The following is a 23,125-nucleotide window of genomic DNA, read 5'->3' on the forward strand; positions in this document are numbered from 1 at the left end:
CCCTAACCCTAACCCTAACCCTAACCCTAACCCTAACCCTAACCCTAACCCTAACCCTAACCCTAACCCTAACCCTATCTCTATTAACTACTTTCCTTTTTTAAAAAAGCTTAAGCTAATAGCTTTTAACTTTATAATTAATTATACTGCTAATTTTAATATAATTTATTGTAATATATTTATTTATAAAAAGTAATATATATTATATAAGTTATATAATAATAATTAAATATAAACAGATTTTCCCTTAGCTTTTATATTTTCTTAATAAGCTATAGTAATATATATATAGTAATTTAAAGCGTAAAAATGTAATAAAATAAATAAATATAAAAAATTATATTTTAAAGTATTATTATAATTATATTAATTATAATATATATTAGTTATATAGTTTATAACTATATAAACTTAAAGGGCATATACTTACTATACTAATATAAAAATACTTAAGTATATCTTTATAAGTTTTAGTAGTAAGCAGATAAAAATAATATAGTTAAAAAGCTTAAAATTTAAATTTTTAAATAGTATATAGTTATATATAGTAGCTTTATAGTATATAGGTTATAGCTACTAATTACTATAGTTAGGTATAGTATATATATATGTGAAAAGCGATAATGTTTATTTATTAAACTTAAAGTAATAGAAAGGAAGTTATCTAAGTCTATTTGCTAGCTGGCTAGCAGGTGGCAGCCAGCTGGCCTCCTAAAGGTCTTGAGAAGTGCCTATAACTAGCTGTAGCAAAAGTAATTATTAAATTATTTATTAAATTATTAAAATAATTATTTATTAAATTATTTTATTAAAAATTATTTTATTATAAAAACTTAAAAATAAATATAATAAAAATTAAATTAAACTCAGTTAAAATATTATATAAAAAAATAAAAATTATAGTTTTAATAAAATAATAAAAATAATAATTAATTTAAAACTTATTAATTAGGTTTTTTATTAATTAGGAAAAGTTAAACTTTTTATAAAGCTTATAAGAGGCTGTATAAGTTTCATTTAGTGCAGCGAAGTTGACTGATTTTTAATAAATTAAACTAATGTTTAGATTGACTGCTAATGTAAAGAGTCTATATAGTACCCTCGTGCAAAGCTGGCATTTGCGCCGGTTCCGTCTGAACTAGGCAGCGAGGCCGCCGTCGACCATCAAGATCTGACCAGTGATGTAGGACGCCTTCGATGAGGCCAGGAAGGCGACTGCCTCGGCGATTTCGGCAGCCTCGCCCCAGCGCTTAAGCGGCGTTACCGCGGTGGCGCCCTCCAGCAGCGCTCGTGTCGGCGTATTCATCATCGGCAGCACCATACCGGCGTTGATAACGCCAGGTCCCACGGCATTAGCGCGGATGCCGTAAGCAGCCTCCTCGGTGGCGAGCTGGCGCACCATCATGGCTACCGCCGCCTTGGGCGTGGCCGAGAGCGCATCGCACGGCACGGTGCGATTCACTGCGCTGGTGACCAGGGCGACGAACGATCCGCCCTTTCCCTCTCGCAGTACTGGCACGCCGACCTTCGCGATGTTGTAGAAGCCGTAGATGTCGGTCTCGATGACGCCGCGGAAGGACTCCTCCGTAAACTGTGCCAGCGGGCCCGTATCAAACACTAGGCCGCCGGCGGACACTACCGTGTGCACGCGCTTGTATGTGTCCACGGCATGCTTGAAGACGGCCTCGACCGCCTTGAGGTCTGTGACGTCGCAGGCTATCGCGCTCGCCTGGCGCCCGAGCTTGCGCAGCTCCTCCACCAGGGACTCAGCTTCGGCGTGGCGCGACCGGTAGGTGACGACAATGTTGGAACCGCGCTCCGCCATCAGACCAGCGCTCGCGCGGCCGAGGCCGCCTGAGCCGCCGAAGACGACGGCACAGCCTTCGGCAAAATCGGGTTGGGTGACGCCAAAAGTCATTTTATTTTCTCCTTGATGATTTTTTTGGCGCACGGCGCGTTGGATGGCTATGTAGATTGAGAGGTTGTTGATTAGTGCAGGCACGGCCTGAAGGGACGGAATGCTCTCCATTTCCTCCAGTATAAATACTTAAACAAAGAACGAGGTGTGGACCTACAAAACTCTGCATGATTCGTGCCACGTTGATTCTGGCTACTTTTCAGGTGCATGCGAGAATACCCTCGCTAAAGGATGGAAAATCGGTTGGTACTGCGTTACCCTATCAAGTCCCTCTAATGCGTGGCGCATTTGCGGGACGGCAAATGTCACGGCCCAGCTCGCTTGCTACGGGAGGACTACCCGGTGGATGATCTAATCTAATTTTCATATCAGAACTGCAGGGCCTATTCGATGGATTGGTCAACCCCAGATTCAGCATCCGATTGCTCCATCATTGAATGGGACGGATGGCCGCAGGCGTCACGACGGGGAAGTATTCCGGGAGCGTCTCCCGTGGGGTGGGCTGAGGCTGCGGCTATCTTAACTGTCTACGGCTGGGTGGCCGGCAGAGTGTGAGCTGTGGGAGGTTAACGTGGTGCCAGCCCGACTCAGAATGCCTGTACCACAGTATGCACAGAATAGGAGTCACGCTGTTCCTACAGGGAAAAAAAAGAGGGACTCTAAACTAAAGTGGGTGGCTATACGGAGTACAGAGTCAGCAGCGATACGAAGCCCGATCCTAACACAATGCTTTATATCTTCAATGCCGATAAAGATGTCCCATTTTCAAAAACACTTTATACAGGGCAGTTCTGGAGCCCGAACGAGCGATGCCAGTATCCACACCTTGCTGGGGGATGGATATTACCCTCCTGGTTCTCAAACCCGCAGCGGTGTTAGACTAAACCCGTTAAGTTATCAACACGGAACTGATCTGTGGAGCCGATAACGCCCCTGTTCCCAAGTGAAGGTTTCAGACTGCATATGCTTTCTCATATATCACATTTTGGGCTCTACCCTGTCTCACGACGAAAACAAGCTGCACCTTCCATTGCTCTTAGATGTGCTGGTTGGGTCTTGCTACCAGATACGCTCTGACTACCGTGCGGAGAGAGCGCCTACAATGTGATGGTGAAACAGGTGTTAATTATGGCATTTGATACTCGCTGCGCCGCTGTGGCGTGACGGCTACCAACGAGAAGGAAATTGTCAGCTTGGCACAGCAGGAGCACCGCGGCAGTAATCACTAGAATATTACTGTAGGGACCTGAGTCATTATTTATGATCAATCGATCCCTTACTGTGTATAACAACCGAAGCTCATCCAATACCACCGCTCCGGACCTGAAAAGCCCAGCTCACCCACCCACTAAACAGTTGCTACGAAGGCTGACCCCGTTTCCCGATTATCCAACGACACCCGCACCTTGACTAGGGAGTTCCGGATAGGCAGTGCCCGCCATGGTGTATATGTTCCCGATTGAGCGTGAAAGCCAGAAGGCTATTATCGCCGGCGCAGTCGTTTTCTCATTGCTGCCGACGGCTGCCGTTGTTCTGCGAATGGTGGCGCGGTCGAGACTCGAGGTTCGCACTCTTGATCTGAGCGACTGGCTCATCCTGTTGGCATGTGTAAGTTTGTTACCGGCTCGAGTGTTCCTATATATCTACAGGAAGCCTCTAAAGAAATTAAATTCTTCAGGTTGTCGCAGTCGCGTACCAAGCACTCGCAGTCGCCTGCGCTGTGGTTGGGGGGATGGGATACCACACGACTGAGGTCCTTGCGATGGGAGGGCCGGATTCATTCACCCTTCTCATGAAGCTTGTGACCGTGGTCGTGATCTTCTGGTCGCTCAGTCTCGGGTTGACGAAGCTCTCCATCCTCGCCTTGTATGCCAAAATTTTCTCCGTTGGGAAATTCGTCCTGATCACTCAAGCCTGTGCCGTATTCGTCGTGATCTGGGCCATGGTCCTATTCATCGGTGCCTTCACCACATGTTCGCCGGTTGAGTACAACTGGGACAAATTCTCGACCGTGGGAACCTGTGGCGACGTCAGGATGTTGTGGGCTGTAACCGGAGGGCTCAATATCTTCTCCGACCTGGTTGTCATGCTCCTGCCCATGCCTTATATTTACGGTCTGTCGCTACAGCTGTACAAGAAGATTGGGTTGATGGTGACTTTTGGGATCGGGCTTGCGTAAGTGATCGACTCCTGCTATTCGTCTTCTCACTGCACTAGCTAAGACATGGGCATACAGAGTTTGCATTGTAAGCACCGTCCGACTCGCCGAGATTATCAAGATCGACATGAACGACTTCCCATATTCCGGGGGTATCGCACTCATGTTCAGTGCACTGGAACCATGTCTGCTGGTAACTGCAGCATGTATCCCGCTTCTCCGCCCATTAGTATCTCGAAACAATTCCACAGACAAGGCCAACAGCTACGCCGGAGGCAATACCAAAGACAAGATCGGAGCTTCTTCCACTCCTTGGACAGGGGGCTTTTCGGAACTGCATGACGACGACGGCTCAACAAAACAACTACACATGGGACAGTCCCAATATGGTGGGCGGGCAACTGCTGCGGTAGATGGTAGTTCCTTTGATTCCTCCTATGGAGCCGAAAACCGTCACTCCAACATAGAATTGAAAACTATCACGGTTAAGAGGGACTGGAGGGTTGAAGAATCCGCTGTCTGAACTGGTTTAGACAGCGTTCTTTTCGCGCAACCGAAGACGTTGTTGTAACAACCTGGATGGAATTCATGGTGCACAATAGCGCAGTCTTGGTTAGTGTTAGCATAATTCGTGATATTTACAGTAATGCTGTTTTTGTTATGGCAGCCACTTTTAGCTTAGAGTCAGTATAATAAAGATGGACGCCAGTGCCGCAGGTCGATTGGCGCATCCAACCCATGCCGTGTGGGTGGCCTCAAACACAACAGCCCCAATTGGTGACCTCAGGTGAGGCCAACTTTATTGCAGGTTCAAGGCAGAAACCGATCCGATCCAGAGCCCAAAGTCACATGCACAGCCATCTATCTCGCTACTGGATCTCTAGTGCGGCTGCTTGTTAGTCCAGCATCAACAGCCGCCGCCGCCTCGGCAGCCTTACCGAGCACAAGGATCTCCGGGATATTGCAATGGAGTAATTAGCTTTTTTTGAAACGGCTGCTAATGAAGGCCGTGATCAGCTGTCTGTTCGCCCTGTGTCTAGCCATCGCATTGATCTTTTTGTTCACCGTTACAGTGAAGTATTAAAATTCTTGTTAACCAGACTTGGATGGGCTGCTTGTTGAGCTTAAACGAGCCTTACTATGATATGGGGAGGTATACGTTGAGGTTCAGAAATTGGTTCACCGTTGATATTAAGTTTCTCACCAAGCTCAAATTGCCGGGGATAAACCATTCTCTCAGGAAAGCATTGAGCCTTAAGACAGTCTTTAGTATAGCGGGCTTTGCTTTCGAACTCGAAAGCGAGCCTATAGGGGGAAGCGGAGGCAGTACTGAAACGTTAGTTTGTACAGTTTCTCGGAGACAAGGATTTATAACAGAGGGTTTATAGGCAGTTCGAGCAACCGTGAAAGTAGGGGGCCCGGGTATGGAGGTTAAGCTAGCGCTGATACTTATCGAGGTCTGAATGCAGCGCAGGAAAGGCAAGCTGTATATGACGACCTTGTACTTTCTTCGTGTATTTTAACACATTGAACGCGTGGACTGGAAGAAGAAGCTCTTGTTCTGCTGTTTTGGAAGAGGTGCTTGCTAGCAAAAGGTGCGTATTTAAGTAAACAGGACCCATCATAAACTCGGCTTCTTAGTTCCCATTAAGTTTTAGATAATGGACATAGAATAAATCTAGTGTATTCCCATAACTATATATTTCAATAATATATAATATAATCACACTTAGACGAAAATAAATAGTACTTAAATAAAATAAGTAATGGTAAAGGCTGTGTGGCCGCTCTTAACCATTCCTCAGCCTATCATCTTTTATCTTCTATTTAAAATATCGACAACCTCAGTTTAAATCGCGTATAGCGTTCTTAATCTGTCATTGCTGCCCGAAAAGACATGGCTAGATGCGAAGTACCGTCGTTGAGGCTGCAAGCTCAAGCATTGTGATCAAGTCTTTGCAATTAGCCACAAAGGTCCTTGGACCAGCAGTTGTCGTCGATGAACCTGCGAGCAGCAGTGAAGGCATCGTCCTTGGGGCTGCAAGAAGACTGGCGAGAGTGAAGAGAGCGCGCCCCACTGCCACCGCAGCCCGGGCCGCCCTGAGCGAATGCATTCCAAGGGGACATACCCCAGGCTCGGTGGCTGGAGGGGAACCCGGCAAGGCGGGGCTCGCCGTTGGTGGGCCTCAGACCATTATAGATCCTGCCTTCGTACTCATTGTTGTCCTGGAGGCCGGAAGCGTCCGCGACGCCGTTGGTGTAGTGCCTCCAGCGGATGACCTGATCCCAGCTGAAGCCGCCGAGCGCCGCATACTCTTGCTCGTTCGGGTAAGGGCTGAACTGCCCGAGGGTGCCGGAGACCTGGATGAAGTTGGCCGACGCCGCTATCTCATAGACGTAGCCGTTGCCGTTAAACATCTGCCCGAGGAAGTTGACAGCGGTGGTTTCGCTGGCGGTGGTCGAGACATAGCCGTCGTTGTCCCGGCTTGCGCCGTTGGGGGCGCCGACCGCATGATTGTACATGCTGACGTTTGGGACAATTTCAAGAATCTGGCTAGCCCCTCTAGGAGAAAAGAGGCCAGCGGCGCGCATCTCGGTCGGAGTCCTGGTGTCGGCGCGCCAAACCCTGAACTGGGCATTGCAGAGAGCAGTCCACAAATTGAGGACAAGTAGCATGAAAATGTTTCTATGGGCTATCATGTTGACGATGAACCGTGTAAGTGGCAAGACAGAGTAGTAACGGATGAAAAAAGGTGTGAAACAAGGCTTGAGAAAGCAGCTTGGGGCAAGGAGGCAAGGAGGCAAGGAGCAATAGAGTTGAGGATGATACTTGGGCTGATAAGGAATGTAATTTAGTAAGAGGGTATCCTTTTTTATACTTGCCCTGACGCCCCTGATGCATAGTCATTCTCTCTTAACAAAATGCTGTGTTTGTGATCTTAGCAGCGAGCTTTATAGTGGCTGGGCATCGTTAACTCGAGAGATAACATGATGGCTACCTCGAGACTGACTATCAGCACTATAAGTTGGTCAAATCTCTGTGTAAGCCTCTGTCTAAGCTTGGCTTGCTTAAGATAAGAAGACTTAATATTAGATACAGCCTGTGGCTGCAGCTGTAAAATAGTGTTTGCTAGTTAAATATTAAAAAGTTTTTTAAAAGTTAATTACATTTTATGTGGAGGTATGTTTCGTATTTAGCTAAGTGGATAATTCTTTGCCGGTGTAGTAAGACTTGGCACCCGAAGATAGCTAGAAAAGAAGCATAAAGTGCAAGTTGAGACAATGCTATCCTAGTCCCTTGTATCAGACGATTCAAAACAGGAACAGAACTGAGTTAAATGCCCTAAAGCTAAAATAATTATAAACGCTGAACTAGCCGCTGGTTTGTTCTGTTTTAGGTAAAAGCGGTGAATGCTATCATGACAGCGCTATATCAAAACGCAGGTTGAGACGGATTTGCCTAGGAACTGAAGGTATACGACCGGCCTCTTTCATCGTCCATCGTCGTCAAAGTCGAGCAATACACCTACTCGTCATCTCACACATTCAATTCTCCAGTCCTTTAATAGACCCCACGTCTCCCCTTCACAGACTTATTGCATCGCCCGTATCGGGCTTAATCAGAACATCACCACCATGAGGAACCCCGCCACTGCCCCCTGGAACGTCGGCATCTCTCGCAACGACGTCGAAAAGGTCCTCCGAGGCTTCAAGCCGACAGCAATGGAGGACCGCTGGATGTGCCGTGCGGATTCGCCAGACGCGCGCGGCGACTTCGTGGTGCATGTGCACAGAAGCTGGACTGGGGATGAACTGCTTCGCATGAACGTAGTCTTGGCGGTTCCAAACGGGGACAAGGCGTCGGCACATAGCAACGACCGTCACGCCACGATAACCAATATCATTTGGGACAGGGGAGAAGGCTCGTTCCTCGCTACCGAGGTAGAGGCCAAGGACCTAGCAATTGATGTGTGCCGGGGTGTGCTGGGGTGTGACTTGTGAGCTACGCAAGATGTTCCCAAGCCAGTGGACATGTACTTGTTTCCAAATATAGAACACACACGTATACGAGATATACCGAGAACGAGGTCGCATATTATTATACCAAAAAAGTGCCAAAGTGAGATGTATACATCTTCCAAGCCACTAGAGATGCTACCACTGTTATTATTGTGCATGTTAGTCTCTTCTGAAACGTTTTTGTTTTAAGGTTTTTTAAAGCTCTGCTAGACTCTGGTTCACGAGTCAGGTAGTGCGATGTGTTTATTCCGGTCTTTCCGACCAGCTCATTTACACAGCTGAGGAAATCTATGCTGAAAAAAAGGCTTCCTGTTCTCAGATATTAATATGCTGTCAGGTTCGCCCTTGGCTGACCTGACCTAACCAAAGCACTCATCCGCCGTCCACCAGCTTTCTCTCTTCGCCACCACATACACTGAAACCTCTTTACAATCATCCATTATTAAAATGCGTGCCGCCACCTTCATTGCCACATACTTCCTCACTGCGAGGTTTGTTTATATTTGACCAGGCTTTATCTGACTTTGACATGGCTAATCACAGATATTGCTTTACAGCGCTGCAGCCCAAACTATCTACTGCTGCACTTCCAACGAGATTGACCAAGTTGTGGTGGAGAAAGACGAGACAAAGGTCTGTTGCCAGAGTTCTGGAGGCAGGATCGAACAGGTAAGCTAGTGAAGAGTACACCCTCGACTTGAATTTTCGCCTTGAAATAAAAGCTTACTTAATGTAACTATCAGGACGAGTGCGTGCTAGACGTAGGACTCTTCGGGTTTAGCCAATGCTGCCGCCAGCAGACCACGTCCACCTGCGACTTCTGATCTACAATGATCACGGGGGTCGGTGGCGCAACGGTTATGGTGTTACTATCCACATGTGGATGATGGATGCGGGAGTATTTGTCCAAAATCGTTTTCGTTATTAAGAGCAAGTAAATTGTTTATCAGTTTATTAGTTTAAAACTAATTTTATTTCATTTTCGAGAGTTGAAACTTGTACTTTAACCCTGTTAATTGTACTTAGAGATAATCATTGTGCCGGAGTGGGTTAGAAAACCACACTCAAACTAGATTGCAAACAATCTCAAACAAAACTTGACTCTATACATTGCAAAGCAAAAGTCTTGTGTAACCCCTCGCTGCTTCTGCTAACGGAAAAGAGGCTGAAAAAGGCTTTTGCCATATCCGCGAATGGGGCATTGGACCGCTGTGTAATCTTGAAAACAATATGTTTTATCTTCTCAATCAAAGCGAGGCGCTTGTCGTCACAACTGATTCTATGTACCTAACATTGTTTCAAATGTAATCTAAGGGCCAACCCCATCTCTATAGGACGCACGGTGTCTACTTTTTGTGAAGTGCGGCGCGAGAAATCCGGTCGTGAAAGGCGTCTATCAGCTCTAAGTTTTCATTGGCTCGGGGTTGTAGTTGTAGGTCCAATGGAAGAGGCACCTTGAATGAGTACTGAGATTGACTTGAACATGGTGATGTTTTCAAAGCCTTTACTTGATTCTGTTTCGCGAGATACCGCTGAGGAACGGTTCGACGGGCGTTTCTGATGCCGACAGAAAGGGGGTGCTAGGTGGCATGTTGGCAAAGTGACAATGTTTTCAAAAGGGATCAGACTGTCATAGGACGTTCTCGTAAAATGCCAAGTTATACTGAGTCAGCATGCCCATGTATTTGAAACGAATATAGTACTCAAACAAATAAGCTAAACAACGTTTTGCGAAGTCCCTTTCAAGAAGGGATTGCCATAAGACTTCATTTAAAGTTTACGCCTTGTGAAGCTGCCGCCAACGTACCCAGAGCAGTTACTGACCAACATAGAGCTATTGGACGGCTGTTTTGGGCTGTGCTTGAGGAAGTGCCGAGGTCGTAGGGCGTTTTGCCTTGTCTGTTTCCCTGATTGGTGAGTCCGACGGGCCAGAGGCCGTTCCCTCTCTCCCCTTTCCACCAGTGCCTGCCCTTACACAAAGTCGGATGCCTGAGAAGTTCACGAAACAGGGGCAAATGGATTGATGTTTCCACTAATTCGGCGAAATGGCCTATGCTTTCTCAACTGCCTAAGCCGCGACAGCCGGACAAAACCGCTATGAAGTGCGCTGCCACAACCGAGTAGGAACGGACCGATGAATCAACCAGTCAGGGTCTTAAGGTGGCTCTCATGCTGGCTCCCTTCGTGTAAATTTAGAAAACAAAATCATCGGAGGTATATACATCGGGTTCGAAGGAGAACAGTCTTTTGAGGTAAATGTATATACTGTCACTGCTTCCCCAGTAGGTTGCCCGACAAGAGCAATAACAGCTTGGAGCTTATAACACATGCATCATCTTACGTCCCAGCTTGTTTCGGTTGCAACCGCGATCATCTTAGCCGGTCCAAACTCTCGGCCCGGGCACCGTATAGTTCTATTAAGGTAGTCAGAGGTTGAGCTTTATGTTCCAAGAGATATGAAGACTAACCATTGTAGTTGTGTCCCCATATACCTTGCCAGAGATTGCAATTCCAGGATCTGTCTTTAATCAGCTTCTGTTCAGTATATAGAAAGGAAAAGTAGACACTAACCGGTCACCGAATAACCCCCCGGGAATTTGACTAAGTACTCTGCAGAAGGCACGCCAACGCCTGAGCCTCTTACGTCCAATTGTGCACAGTCCGGATAGAACTGGACTGGGTCCAGCGCTAGGTTGATGATCTCGTGACGGATCATATACTTGCCGGGCTTCAGGTTCGCCGGCACCACAACGTCCCAAAGGTCGGTGATTTGGTTCTCCCACAAGTCATCCTGGAACCAACCAGTCTCGTCCCCGACAGCATGGCCTTCTCGTAGTCCCTCTTCGGCAATCTTGAACCATTCGAGACTGGCAATATCGGTTATAGCCGTACAATCATCACCGCATGAGGCCATGTAGGCCATGATAGGTCCGACAGTATGTGGCCAGCCGTACCCGTCCTCGGACCAAGTGACCGAGATGCTGTCTCCGGCCTGGACCGGCGCATGGTAGGCGCCCGGGACGGCCGCGCCCTTGAAATTGCATGTCATATTGCTAGACGCCGGGTCGGTGATCGGGTAGGCATGCCATGAGCGTTGGATCAAGTCTATCTGGCCTTCATACGGTTTGGACCATTGGTAACTGGAACAATTTGTATCAGCATTGCCAGATGTGGGATCCGAAAGACTATGACATTACCCTGGGTAGGTCAGGCTATCAATTGTGTAGTTTTGTACGCCACCATGAGCCAGTGCATGCCCAGTGAATACGATGAGGCTTGTAGCGAGTGGTACTCTCATCGTGTCAATTGCAAAATGATTGGCAAGTAAAGTGATGGTAAAAACGTGCAATACTCTGGTTTCTACCACGTAGATATATGTGTGTAGATAAACCAAGGGTCTCATGGATGACATCGTTCGACAGGCTCAAGATTAAATACGAAGCAATACAACCTCAATTGTGTTCCGGCCGATCAATACCAATTCGACTCCTTGATATCCTTTTCTAGGGCCTCTTATTCGCTGTAGGCTGCAGTTGCCAAGCAAGACTGGCTCGTATTGTTCGCAACTTCCTAATTAAGAAACGTTCTAACCGGGTGAATCTCAGAAGTCGGTGATGGGATAGTTCCCGGCTATATTCTCGGCCTCTGCCACCTGACTGGCTATAATAAGGGCAGTCAACAAGCATGCAGCCCAGATTTCCCCATGAAGTTCGAACAACTCCTTGAAAGACGTGGCGGCCGGTTTCACGATTGCTGGCTGTGAAGGCGTAGTTCACATGACCCTGCGAAGCATGAGCGAAAGATCCTGTTAATTCAAACACTTTTCCTTTCGTGGACTTTTCAAGATTCATTTGCGCACCAAGAATAGTCAATTGATTAATGGCCCTTGCTGTGGTAGGTAAGCTTGCGACGGTTGTAGATGCATGCGTGGGTCTTAGCGCCCCAGACCCCGGGGGTCTCGACGTCCATCATGTCATCACCGTTGTGGATGATTTTCTGGTCGCTGTCGGGGATAAATACTCAATCATACGCGGTAAGATTCCAGGGCGCCAGCGTCTCCCAGGTGCCCTTGTTGATTTCCCCGTCCCAAGTCACAGGCTCTATCTTCTCGACGACAATGGCGGGCATGCCAGCGGTCTCCGAAGCCTTCATGTATTCTATGTCTGCCTCAACACCGCGGGTTTCTTGAGAAAATAGCGGCTTTTGCTCATTCGCATGCTATGGTCAAGGACGAGCAGACCACTGAAGTAGCCACGTTCCGTTTCTTGGTGTCATAGGCTGGCCCGCGAAATTATGCGTGGGGATTAGCATGATGGAACGAGGGCGGAGTTCTGGCCTTTAGAAAAGAAAATTTTTAAATGCAAGCTCTATAAAGCGGATGTGATAGTTGACTGAGGCATCTCCCACATATGTATTTTGGCAGGAGAACACTGACGGCGGGGTATTTCAATGGAAGCACGCTGAACGGTTATAGTATCATGCCAGTACTTAACCAGAAAGCGAGCGGAAGCGGCTGTAGTGGCACAAGTGAGAAACGATGAACCGATGGCTACACCCGACTAGTAATTACTATATATAAACCGATGGGAGGAGGGCTGCAAGCTCGGGAAACTAGAATCATTTTCATGGTTGCGCTTTGGGGCGCCTTCAAATGACTTGACTTACATTTATTCAAGTACTATGAACGGAACCTAAGTCCAATCATCTCTTTTACTCCACGGGAATAGTATATAGGATTTCAAGGGAATAGGCCATGCCTAGCATGCTCGTCCCATCCTGTCTGTCATACCGGTATCGCCACCTTGACATCCATCTTACCCAGTGGCTATTTTAATGTCTCACAAGCTGTGTTTGCATTTGCTTCTTAAAAACGTGATTTGGAAGTTGAACATCACATGTAACGCGGGCTGTCAAGTGGTATATAAGTGTGGTTTGCGTGGCTTAGGATGGCTGGATCTCCCTGGTGGGGCAAGTTGTTGTTGTCACGAGTGGGGTATTAAAGAGGCGATGCGTTAAAATCTTCCTTGTTATTGTAGAATCTTTGTTGAGACCTTATCTTGCTAAGAAAAAGAGTAAAAAGGAAGGTTGCCTTCTATGGCGATCAGCTTTTAAGGGACAGAGGCCTAGGGGCTGCAGGTGGTCTGTACGCAGCCCTCCAGTCACACACTCGCGCTCGCCGCGCCGTCACAATTGTCGATGTTGTTGATGGGAGGGGCCTGAGGGCGGCATTTGTCACATGTGGACCTTTCATTTTCATATTTTCATCTCCACGGTTGAATTCCTTCTCTCCTTTCTTATCGAGCACTTGTGGCTCGTATATTTTGTCACGATTTGCGTGCTGCGTTCCGAGAAGCGCCTGATGAGTCAGTACCCACAAAACCCCCGTCCAGGACGCTTTTGGCCCGTAGTACCATCTTACCAGGCCCAGCGACCTGCAGTTTGGCTGCGCCCCACATGCGAGTGGATTTCCTACCCAAATATCAAACCAGGCTGTTTCTCTTTTCTCTTCTACGCGGGCCAACCTCCGAAAGACCTTCGACGTTTTCAACCAACACACTAAAGCCGAAGCTCGAAGCTGTGCCCTCACGATGTCAGACGCAAACGCAACCACGCCAAGGGTATTCATCGCCCGCCATGGTAAGACAAAGTCAAACTCGAGATCTCTTTCCAACAATAGCTCGCTGACCTGTTCCTTGATTGACAGGAGAAACGGAATGGACGATCTCCGGGCAATGCACTGGAAACGCGGATATCCCGTTGACTGAGAATGGCGAGAAGCAGAGCATGGGCACCGGCGAGAAGCTCGTTGGGCGGGGCAAGCTGATTGATCCTGCCAAACTTGCGCATGTCTTTTGCTCTCCGCGTCAACGAGCCATCAAGACGCTCGATCTCCTGCTAGGGGAGGACGCGAAAGGGACTCTGGAGTCCGAGAAAAAGCTCAGCATTACGGACGACATTACTGAGTGGGACTATGGCATCTACGGTCCGTGGTTTCCCTGTATCTCGTGGAATAGAGGGCGAGCTGACATGCGCTCCCAAAAGAGGGCATCACCCCAGCTCAAATCAAGGCTCAGCGAGCCGATAAGGATCTGCCTAAGTGGGACATTTGGACTATGGGATGTCCGGGAGGAGAGTGAGCACCCATTCGACCACTCGAGGTGCGCGCGCGGCACTCTGCTAATTCAACGTCTCAGATCCCCAATCCAAGTACAGGATAGGCTCGATCGGCTCATCGGCAATATCAAGAAGATTCAGGAGCCGTTCATGCACGGTGGCCCAGCCCCTGACGTTCTCATAGTTGCTCATGGTCACATTCTTCGTGCATTCACCAAAAGGTGGCTGGTAAGTGGTACTCAGCCCTAGCTGCTATAACCAGATGCGGCGCTGACCCCCTTTTTTAAAGGAGTGGGACATGGGATTTCCTTTCACTATGATGATGGAACCTGGTGCTATTGGTGTCCTTAGTTATGCGCACCACAACATCGCTGAACCTGCGGTGTTGGTTGGTATGGCCTTCCCAACCACGGACTAAATCGCCATTTGAGGTGCTTTTCATGGCTTGGAGCCATAGTTGCTCAAGAATTCATACAGGGTGGGCGAGTACACGCATTGAACAGGCTCTTATCAACCCTTGGCCAGCCCTCGTACCCATCCGGGTATTTGGCAAGCAGCGTCCGCATCGTCTCCTTGGCCCTTTCTACAGTCAGGTCAGCTCCACTTGGTATCTCTCCGCAGAAATAATCAAGAGACTAGCTTTTACACGTACATATCAAGGTACCACAAGTTGCCCGAGAAAAGCGCCGAGCTTTTTAGGTCTTATCGACTTGTTATTTGTTAGAACGTAAGCTTTAGCCAGGCTTGGAGATACTCACAGGTAGTACAGGAGATTGCGGTCATCATGGTCATCCTCTGCCGCGAATATGGGAAAGTAAGCGAAGTACGCCTTCGCATATTGCCTTCTGATCTTCTGGCGCATCGGACGCCAAGCAGCCATCTCCTTTACGTGATAGAGGCTTGGTTAGCTTCTCCACATTAGCAACCCGTGGATAAAGAATCCACTTTCGTTGTGCGCATAGAGACAGGCACCGTCGTACACGACCGGCGTGTTCGTGTCGATGTTGGCTGAGGTGTTCCCTGACCATAAATAGCCGTGAATCAGCCGAGGCTGTATCTGCCGGCCTCTAGTTTTCACATCAGCAATGACAGTACATACCGACAGCCAGTCTAGATTCTAGGCTAAGTCTAGTTTGGTACCTTTAAGAAGTACGACTTAGGAGATGCTTCCTCCATTCACGACGAGATCTCAGCCTTTCTGTTCCAGTAGCTTGTTCCATGTTGCACAATATCCTCCACTTCGTTGCCCGGTGGTACCGCTGCCGTGAGTCTTTAGCTTTGCAAACGCCTCAGCCCGGAGCAAACAGCGTCACAGAAAACGTACTGGCTTTCACATAATCATCTACAAAGCCAACCCATTTCTCATCGACATCAATTGGCTTGCCTATTCCGTCGGTGTCATCACATGGACCCGATCGACCAGTGTTATGTTAGCCTTTGGACCACTGAACATGCAATGGTGTTCAGATTCATAGGAAGAGGCAAGGGACTGGAAACTGTGCAGTACATCAGCTACTAACGCCCCAAAAAAAAAGGGTGTAACCACACCTTGAATTACGGAATCATGCGGTGAGCCAGAAGGCCGAATCGCCCGGGCCGAATCGCTGCCAGCGCCTGCTTTCACGCAACCAGGCTTTTGTGGCACGCGTTTTAGACTCCCACCCCGAGTTGTGGGTCTGTTAGACGCATGTTGGGTCAAATCCAAAATCATGAAGGATCTTGATGCTGTTTACTATGCGAAACCTGAAGATTGTCCTCTTCTTGATCTGTCGGACAAAGCGATTCCAGGGACATAGAACGAAATATATCAAAGGATACGATTTTGAGATGCTTTTTGCCTTTTAGATTTAACACATGTAACTAGCTGTAGTGGTCGTTTATATCAGCTGTTACAAGTGGACATTAAGACTTTAATTATTCATCTTATGAGCGCGTAAGGGAAGAACCAGCGGAGCTCCTGTACATAGACCGGAACCCACAGGGCCTTTATCGATAAGCTTATCTTATCAGCCCGCCCACACTGTAAATAGCTTCGAGAGCACGCAGGCAGCTGCGTTGCCGCTGCCTTTCTTTCTGATAGGCGAACCTCAACAGAAATCAACAAATTTCTTCAGCCAAATCGAGCCTTCGTGCCCTAACGACATAGGGATTGTCTCAATCATTATCATTATCACCACCACCACCACCGCCACATAGCCATGGCGCAATTGACCGTGACAGATTTAAAGGAATTACCAAGCTTATACAACTCGCCTAGAGATGTAGGTGACGTGCTCATAGGCGAGGATGCCGCGCGCCTTCTGATTGAATCAAGCTCATCTGGCAACGGCACGGCCCTAAAGAGCTTGCTATCGCAACCACATTGGATCAAGATAATGCTCGAAAAACCTCACACTATCTATTATGTGGCTCGTCCAAGTCAAGGTCCGAACGATTCGCGAGAGGTCTCGGCAATGCGAATGTCAAACCTTGCACGGGCTCTGACAGCAGCGGCCGGGAATGGCCAAGCTGATGTTGTGTCCACATTACTCACCTTTGCGACACAGCAAGGCCTGAACGCTTCTGATCTCATAACGAGATGGACAATCAACAAGACCATCAACGGTGGGCACGCTGCTGTGTTCAAGGCACTAGCATCTGCAGATCCGAACGTCATCAACTTCCCGCATCTCGGCGACGGTAGGCGGCCACTTTACGAGGCCGTGAAACGAAGGCAACCCGATGTGGTCGCTGTGCTGCTCGAGCTTGGGGCGGATCCATTCCATCCTCTTGGGCCATCCAGGACACTTGCGAGCTACAACTCGTCTCTGTTGTCTCTCGCCGCGATGGCTAGAGGTCCGCGCATGACTAAGATGTTGTTGGAACACGGTCTCCCCATCGCTCATACTGGTGCGATACATACCGCTGCGCGTCACGGTCATCTCGATACTATGCGCCTCCTAATAGAGCATGGCGCGGACCTGAATGAGACCCTTTCAAATTGGAAGAATTGGACGCCGATGCATTTCGCCGCCACCAAGGGCAGAGTTGATGTCATGGAGTTGCTCGAGCACAGTGGGGCACGCTGTGATTTGAAGGATGTGAATGGGAAGACACCTGCGCAAGTACTGGAGGAGCGCGACACCACCATTTTGTTCTATTCGTAACATTGTGGAAATCACTGGAGATGGGTGGATGGGGCTACGAGTGGTCACTAGCCTCTTCACAAATTGCTCTCTGGGGCATCATGTTTCTAGGACAGCCCTCTCGGTGCAACGTTCTTTGCTGGTACTGCATGTTAGCAAGACAATAGACCAACGTGCATGGTGATGAACTTGAATGAATATAAAAATGTTCAGGCTTTACATATTCCAGGTTTACGTTGCCCACGGGAATTAGCGGCTAGCCGATATACGTGCAAAACTTCACAACGTTTTACACACACCGCCAACTACAAAGCTGCTAGGACAGGAGTACCACCCGTCTGTTGACCTGCCTTATTTTCATCACCACAAAATCTGGTTTCCAAACAATGCCTATTAAGAAAAATCATAAGCCGTATACCACGCAATTTTACATGCTGAACTGTTCAACCAACGAGGGGGGGAACTATCAATCGACTTTTACACCAACGGCGTCACGGGAGCGCTCTTTTTGGTCGACTCATCGACTGCTAATGCAACGATGTATTGAGTCCAGTAGGATAAGCTGGCTAATTATATACACACAGCCCTCTCTTAACACCAAGGGTCTTGCGTTTTCCGTTTATAAGCAGAAGAACACTAGAACGGACTGAAATCTAATCCGTCGCAGGGTATGGTCAAGGATCCATGTCTACTCAAGTTTTCATTCAATATAAGCAGCAATGATGGTTTCAATAGGGCTTCTTTTTGCTAAGATAAAACAATAGAAAAATCATTGATTGTAGTTGTTACCAAACTTTAACAATAAAAGGCTTTAACACTGCAGGTAGTCCATGTATAGCTGTCTCTAATTTTACACTTGCCCCTTTTGCGCTATTATAAGAAAAAGAAAAGCAGTCTCTATATAATTTGATTCTTCAATGCTTGATAAGCCTTTCATTTATATTTTAAAGAACTGATTAACAAGAAGTATTTATACAACTTTAGTATCCAATAGCTATAAGCTTTAAAATTAATATTATCTTCCTACTGGCAGCCAGTGCGCCGACAAACAGCAGTCCTATCCTCGGAGATAGACGTTTGCTGTATGTCAGCATCACCTCTTAATCTCCATGGCGTACACTCAATATGATGGAATCTAGTAGTGCTGTGGAACAAGGAGGAGGCGAACGATTAGGCCCCTGATAATTCCCTCATTAGTACACGTACTCGGCACAAACGACATCTCCCCTCACGTCCATGACCTCTGCAACAGTAACATTTTTCGCAACATCCACCATCCATAGCACGTGATTCAGAGTGGTGACATTTCCATCATCGCCATCATAATCCAGATACTCTGCGCCCGGGGTGGGCATCGCTGCATTCCTCGAGAGAAATGAGGCCGATGGCATCACTGGCCCACCCATATCTGTCAATCGTGAAGTCAGATTAAGCGACTGCCACTTCCACCACATGGCATCTAGCCAAGTGTGATGCAGGAAGAACATTGGGTCGCCGGGAGCATTAGCAACGTGACCCATAACTCCTCGAACGGCACTATGTCCCTGTCCGTGTATTGTGCCAGCGAAACATCGCCAGGCTGCGGTGTAGTTCTCGTAGGTCATGCACGTGTCCACATCAGCCTGAGTTGCGCCGCTAGCCAGTGCTGTATCTGAAAGGTTGCGGTAGATGCAGTATTCGGTTGTTTCGGAGGTGTTGTACCACAAGCGTAGGGTCTGGTTGACAAAGGGCCCATCGCGGATGCACTTATCGATGATATCTGTGTCCCCGTCCAAGAGCTCACCGTCGCCGCCAAAAGCATCAGACTGAAACATGACGCTCTCATTGAGGTGTGTAAGGGTTGCGTCTGTAGGCTCATCCCAGTAGGGTATTGATCCGGTATATCCACACTCATCGCGCAGCATGTGGGCGTGGACAGTTACATAGTAGCGGTGCCAGGGGAGAAAATGCCCATCGCTGTGCATCCAGTTGGTTTGCAGGATGTGAGCCCACTGGAGCTCGTCCCATCGGCTTTCCGCCCTGGCGTCGATGCCAAGCGTGGCAGGAAGGCTCATGAGACACAAAGTGGCATTCAAGTAGCCTGACTGCTCTTCTGAGGTGAGCTGTGACCATGGTTTGCGTTGAATTGGGTCAGTGCAAGAGGTGGTGTCGCGCTTCGGGAGTGAAAACGTGTTGGACTGCGGCAGAGCTGAAGTTACTCCGAAGAGCCCGAGAATAGCTGCTACTAAAAACTGGTTGAACTTGGACATGGCTGTTTATTTTCCCACAGCGATTTCGCATAGATGACCAGATAAACAAGGAGCAAATAAATGAATGGATGCAGATGACCTTCAAACGAGTGACAGGTCTCGCAGAGAAATTGAAAATAGCAAAAATGAGCGTATCCAGAAACCGTTGTAGTAACGCAAGTAGTTAACAATTGATGTCCTTTCAGTGTGCGATACTAGAAGTTATATGAATCCTTCTCAAATGATGACTGTTCCCGACCTCCTTTACGGTTTTCTGCGTAAATTCTTGCTCAATACTGCTATCCTTGTATTATACTATGAAAGCATTGTATAGAGCAATGCTGTGAAATGATTCAGTAGTTAAAATTGTGGGGACCTGGGTGGGGGGAACGTCGGACTTAGCTACAGCTCTGTCTCCACGATCGGAGATGGGAAGTTCTCGATGATATTGCGGCGACCTCGAATGGCTTAAGACAGACCCTTTGTTCCAGCGGGAGAAAATTGCTTACAAGGGTTCAAAGCGCACATAAGCTCTCCATTCGTCACTGTTGACGTGGCCTGTGAACCAGTGAATAGAGTTCGGCCTATTGCAGCTTAAAAATATCAGTAAAAAGGGGGGCCGGCCCGTGGTCTACATCGAGCGTTTCCTGACTCGGCTTTGTAGAGACAAAGGGTTGGTTGTCCGACAGTCCAGTCGCGTAAAAATGATATCTACGGTTGTCAAAAAGCGTTGCGAATTAGGCGACATCCAAACACCTCTGTAAATTAGGCCGGACCGCTGAAATGTTAACGACGTAATTGCGCCAAAGCGGCTGAACCCGAAGGGCACACACACGTGCGGTCTTGGAGAAGTCGATGAATACTCAGCAGCGCCCTCGCGTCTAACTGAGTTGGAAAACAAATGTACATTTCTAAAACGTCGAATGATGAGTAATGGACCGAAGTATTATGAACCACCGGAACGACGGCACCAGAGTGCCCTGTTTTGGGGGTTCAGAAGAGCACCAGAGGGCGAACTATGCTGCTTACGTACAGTACCAGCGGCTTAGGACCGTGCGGAAACCGACGGCCAGCAAGCTCTGACAGGATCAAGGAACCATTGCATGAGACTAGCCTGTGATATATAGAACAGTATCACGTAGCTCTCTTGTAGACTGCGAAATGGCTTTTGCTCAAGAGCCCTTCCATAAGACATTATCATATTACTTGATATGCCCATACGGCTTGTCGCCCTTGCCTACTACCCACATTCTAGTGACGGCGTTATCAAACACTATCAATTTCCCGCAACTCTGTACTCGGTAACTCGCTAATGTAATCAATATGTTTTCCTGCAGGAATACGATTTCAAAACCCTATCACTACTAGGAACCATGCTTCTCCAGCCACTCCAACAGGCCTGGTTCCGCCTTCGCCCGCAGCCCGGCCTTCTTCTCATTCTCGAGTTGCTCGAGCGCAGATACGCTACTTAGTTGGTACGGGCACAGGAGCCTCTGCAACCGCATAAGGTCGCGGACCTTGTCCATGCCCTCGATCTGGCTCGGAGTAAGTACAGCACTGTCCTGAAACACGGTATTCCACGTCTTGGCAAGCTTCCACTCGTTGGCAGATTCCTCGTCTAGTTCTTCTCGTGGCGTAGTGAAGTCTCCTGAGAGAATCGCCCGAGTGATATCAGTGTCCTCGTCGCCAACGTTGCCGCCGATGTCGCTGAAAATCATGGACATGAATCCTTCAAAGGGATGAGAGACGGAGGCGAAGTCAAAGTCGAGAACCGCGGTGATTTTCTTGGTCTTCTTGTCAAACAGCATGTTGTTCGTCGCTGCGAGAAATTAGTTCACTGCTAGCCAGATACAAGAGGCGCACACGCACTGGGGTCTCCGTGTATCAGGTTCCTTCGGTGTACGTCAACTTGAGTGAGGACTGTTTCGGGGCCGCAGCTAGCCAGAAATGTCCCGATCCTAGTGGCAACACTGTTGCTCTTCCAACCCCGAATGATGGGGCTTTCGCCGGCTTGTTCCAGTTGGGAACGCAGCTTGCCAGCTCTCCATATTGCGTATGAGCCAGCGGGACTCACATCCTGCATAAACGGCGACCGTCCGCTCACAATGTGCCCGTTCGAGTCGAACTTTGAGTCCGCCGCCAAACTTGGTGACGCCTTCCGGCAAGCTCGCTACTTGGATTGCCCCAAGAACGGCGGCCATCTGCTCCATGACATCCTTCTTATTCTCCAGTGCAAGAGAGGAGAATTCCGAGTCCAAGTCCACGCCAATCCGAAACTCAGGTATGATCCATCCAAACCCCTTCTCGTCGACCACGTCAGTAATCGCGGCCGGCGCCCAAGAATGGACATCCGGGACCAGTGGAGCCAGCCCGGCATTCACCATGAACTGGCGCACGAGGTGCTGCGCCGCCATGTCATTCGCTACGCGGTTGGTATTGTTCACGTCGTGCCGCCGGGTTGCTAAGCTTGATAACCAGCACAGATACGCCGTCAGGCGGAGCCTTACAAGTGCCAGGCTGCGTTCCCGGGAACGTGGAGGTGAGGGCCGGTATTTCCAGCTCTACTATTAACAGGTAGTTGTTGAAGGACTACTGGTACTGTTCGTCGTACGCCAGATTTGAGATGTTAGAGGCCTGTGGGGGGGGGGGGACGGCGGCGGCGGGGGGGAGAGAGCCTAATTAGTAAGAGGGCAGTGGCCGCACGGCAAAATTGATCACCAACCTGAAGCCCGTGGCCATGGAGGAGTTGCTGGACCACAGTGAGACGGCGTTCAAAGCCCATTTGGTTCACGTTCACAGTTATCCTCCGGTGAAGCTCTTGGTAGCACCATTGGAGCGACAGGATGAACGAACGGGTGAACTTGGAAGGCAGCAAGATGGTTCAAGAGGGGTTGACTGACACCCGCACAGAGCGATATGTTTTAAAATCTCCTAAATTAGACACTAATCCAAGATACACCCAAACAAGACTAGGTTCTGGCAAATGGACCCTGCCATGTCGTCTGATAGGAGTACGCAGAACCAACCGCATGTAAAAAGAGCACAAGAAGAAATGGTTGGGCCTAAATGAATGAATACAGACTCTCAATTAGGAAGGAGACTGTGGGAAAAGGCAGATAATAAAACCTGTACCTGTCGATTGTAGCAGTTGAAGTATTCCCGCATATTTGACCTGTGTGGATAGATGGAGATGCCTGAAGCCGCACAGCTGGGGGCGGGTGATTTGTGCTGTTAGGTTTCGATCTCGGAAATAAAGTTTGAGCCCGGAATTGCAGCAGGCATTTCCGGTTCGGAATTCTTCGTGCGTTGAACATAGGGTTTCGGAAAGGATGCAGGTTTTAATGACTCAAGAGACTCGTAGAGATGTTCCGAGGTTTGTAGATATAAGTCGAAAGCCAAGAGTTTTCTGCCTATGTCATCCAAGTCCCGAGACAAGCTATCTTGTAATAAAGTCTCTGGCGAAGCTGGGGATCGCCTTTCTGGAGGTATTCACACAAAAGTCTCAACTTTGCACACATGCTGACCTTGCTGCCAAAGCTGGTTGTCCAGCCTCAGCTCAATT

General features: G+C 48.3%; 11 protein-coding genes across 11 annotated transcripts; 4 read left to right on the top strand and 7 right to left on the bottom strand.

The window, feature by feature from the left end:
- Window positions 1-1,138: 1,138 nt before the first annotated feature.
- On the bottom strand, window positions 1,139-1,918 carry J7T55_015131 (versicolorin reductase; the record flags this gene model as incomplete). The annotated part of the gene is made up of 1 exon (XM_053139338.1): window positions 1,139-1,918. One exon carries the CDS (start codon window positions 1,916-1,918, stop codon window positions 1,139-1,141), a length of 780 nt encoding a protein of 259 aa, XP_052996861.1.
- Window positions 1,919-3,358: 1,440 nt separating this feature from the next.
- J7T55_015132 (uncharacterized protein) lies at window positions 3,359-4,599 on the top strand (the record flags this gene model as incomplete). Its single annotated transcript, XM_053139339.1, has 3 exons — window positions 3,359-3,526; window positions 3,597-4,093; window positions 4,155-4,599. 3 exons carry the CDS (start codon window positions 3,359-3,361, stop codon window positions 4,597-4,599), a joined length of 1,110 nt encoding a protein of 369 aa, XP_052996862.1.
- A 1,439-nt stretch (window positions 4,600-6,038) lies between these two features.
- Window positions 6,039-6,776, bottom strand: J7T55_015133 (cholera enterotoxin subunit A2; the record flags this gene model as incomplete). The annotated part of the gene is made up of 1 exon (XM_053139340.1): window positions 6,039-6,776. One exon carries the CDS (start codon window positions 6,774-6,776, stop codon window positions 6,039-6,041), a length of 738 nt encoding a protein of 245 aa, XP_052996863.1.
- Window positions 6,777-7,712: 936 nt separating this feature from the next.
- J7T55_015134 (uncharacterized protein) lies at window positions 7,713-8,920 on the top strand (the record flags this gene model as incomplete). Its single annotated transcript, XM_053139341.1, has 5 exons — window positions 7,713-8,074; window positions 8,131-8,164; window positions 8,466-8,587; window positions 8,654-8,765; window positions 8,897-8,920. 5 exons carry the CDS (start codon window positions 7,713-7,715, stop codon window positions 8,918-8,920), a joined length of 654 nt encoding a protein of 217 aa, XP_052996864.1.
- A 1,742-nt stretch (window positions 8,921-10,662) lies between these two features.
- On the bottom strand, window positions 10,663-11,394 carry J7T55_015135 (glycoside hydrolase family 61 protein; the record flags this gene model as incomplete). Its single annotated transcript, XM_053139342.1, has 2 exons — window positions 10,663-11,236; window positions 11,294-11,394. 2 exons carry the CDS (start codon window positions 11,392-11,394, stop codon window positions 10,663-10,665), a joined length of 675 nt encoding a protein of 224 aa, XP_052996865.1.
- A 722-nt stretch (window positions 11,395-12,116) lies between these two features.
- Window positions 12,117-12,407, bottom strand: J7T55_015136 (nucleotide-diphospho-sugar transferase; the record flags this gene model as incomplete). Its single annotated transcript, XM_053139343.1, has 2 exons — window positions 12,117-12,280; window positions 12,329-12,407. 2 exons carry the CDS (start codon window positions 12,405-12,407, stop codon window positions 12,117-12,119), a joined length of 243 nt encoding a protein of 80 aa, XP_052996866.1.
- A 1,277-nt stretch (window positions 12,408-13,684) lies between these two features.
- J7T55_015137 (Sedoheptulose 1) lies at window positions 13,685-14,628 on the top strand (the record flags this gene model as incomplete). The annotated part of the gene is made up of 5 exons (XM_053139344.1): window positions 13,685-13,733; window positions 13,801-14,079; window positions 14,139-14,229; window positions 14,291-14,438; window positions 14,500-14,628. 5 exons carry the CDS (start codon window positions 13,685-13,687, stop codon window positions 14,626-14,628), a joined length of 696 nt encoding a protein of 231 aa, XP_052996867.1.
- Window positions 14,629-14,671: 43 nt separating this feature from the next.
- On the bottom strand, window positions 14,672-15,238 carry J7T55_015138 (uncharacterized protein; the record flags this gene model as incomplete). The annotated part of the gene is made up of 3 exons (XM_053139345.1): window positions 14,672-14,789; window positions 14,969-15,093; window positions 15,191-15,238. 3 exons carry the CDS (start codon window positions 15,236-15,238, stop codon window positions 14,672-14,674), a joined length of 291 nt encoding a protein of 96 aa, XP_052996868.1.
- A 1,170-nt stretch (window positions 15,239-16,408) lies between these two features.
- Window positions 16,409-17,356, top strand: J7T55_015139 (Ankyrin-1; the record flags this gene model as incomplete). Its single annotated transcript, XM_053139347.1, has 1 exon — window positions 16,409-17,356. One exon carries the CDS (start codon window positions 16,409-16,411, stop codon window positions 17,354-17,356), a length of 948 nt encoding a protein of 315 aa, XP_052996869.1.
- Window positions 17,357-18,528: 1,172 nt separating this feature from the next.
- Window positions 18,529-19,584, bottom strand: J7T55_015140 (uncharacterized protein; the record flags this gene model as incomplete). The annotated part of the gene is made up of 1 exon (XM_053139348.1): window positions 18,529-19,584. The coding sequence occupies one exon, from the start codon at window positions 19,582-19,584 to the stop codon at window positions 18,529-18,531; it is 1,056 nt and encodes a 351-aa protein (XP_052996870.1).
- Window positions 19,585-20,927: 1,343 nt separating this feature from the next.
- Window positions 20,928-22,438, bottom strand: J7T55_015141 (Protein kinase-like domain protein; the record flags this gene model as incomplete). Its single annotated transcript, XM_053139349.1, has 5 exons — window positions 20,928-21,382; window positions 21,433-21,573; window positions 21,638-21,985; window positions 22,071-22,152; window positions 22,286-22,438. 5 exons carry the CDS (start codon window positions 22,436-22,438, stop codon window positions 20,928-20,930), a joined length of 1,179 nt encoding a protein of 392 aa, XP_052996871.1.
- Window positions 22,439-23,125: the final 687 nt, after the last annotated feature.

Source organism: Diaporthe amygdali (assembly GCF_026229845.1).
Source record: "Diaporthe amygdali strain CAA958 chromosome Unknown NODE_5_length_1802954_cov_64_987939, whole genome shotgun sequence".
Lineage (NCBI taxonomy): Eukaryota > Fungi > Ascomycota > Sordariomycetes > Diaporthales > Diaporthaceae > Diaporthe > Diaporthe amygdali.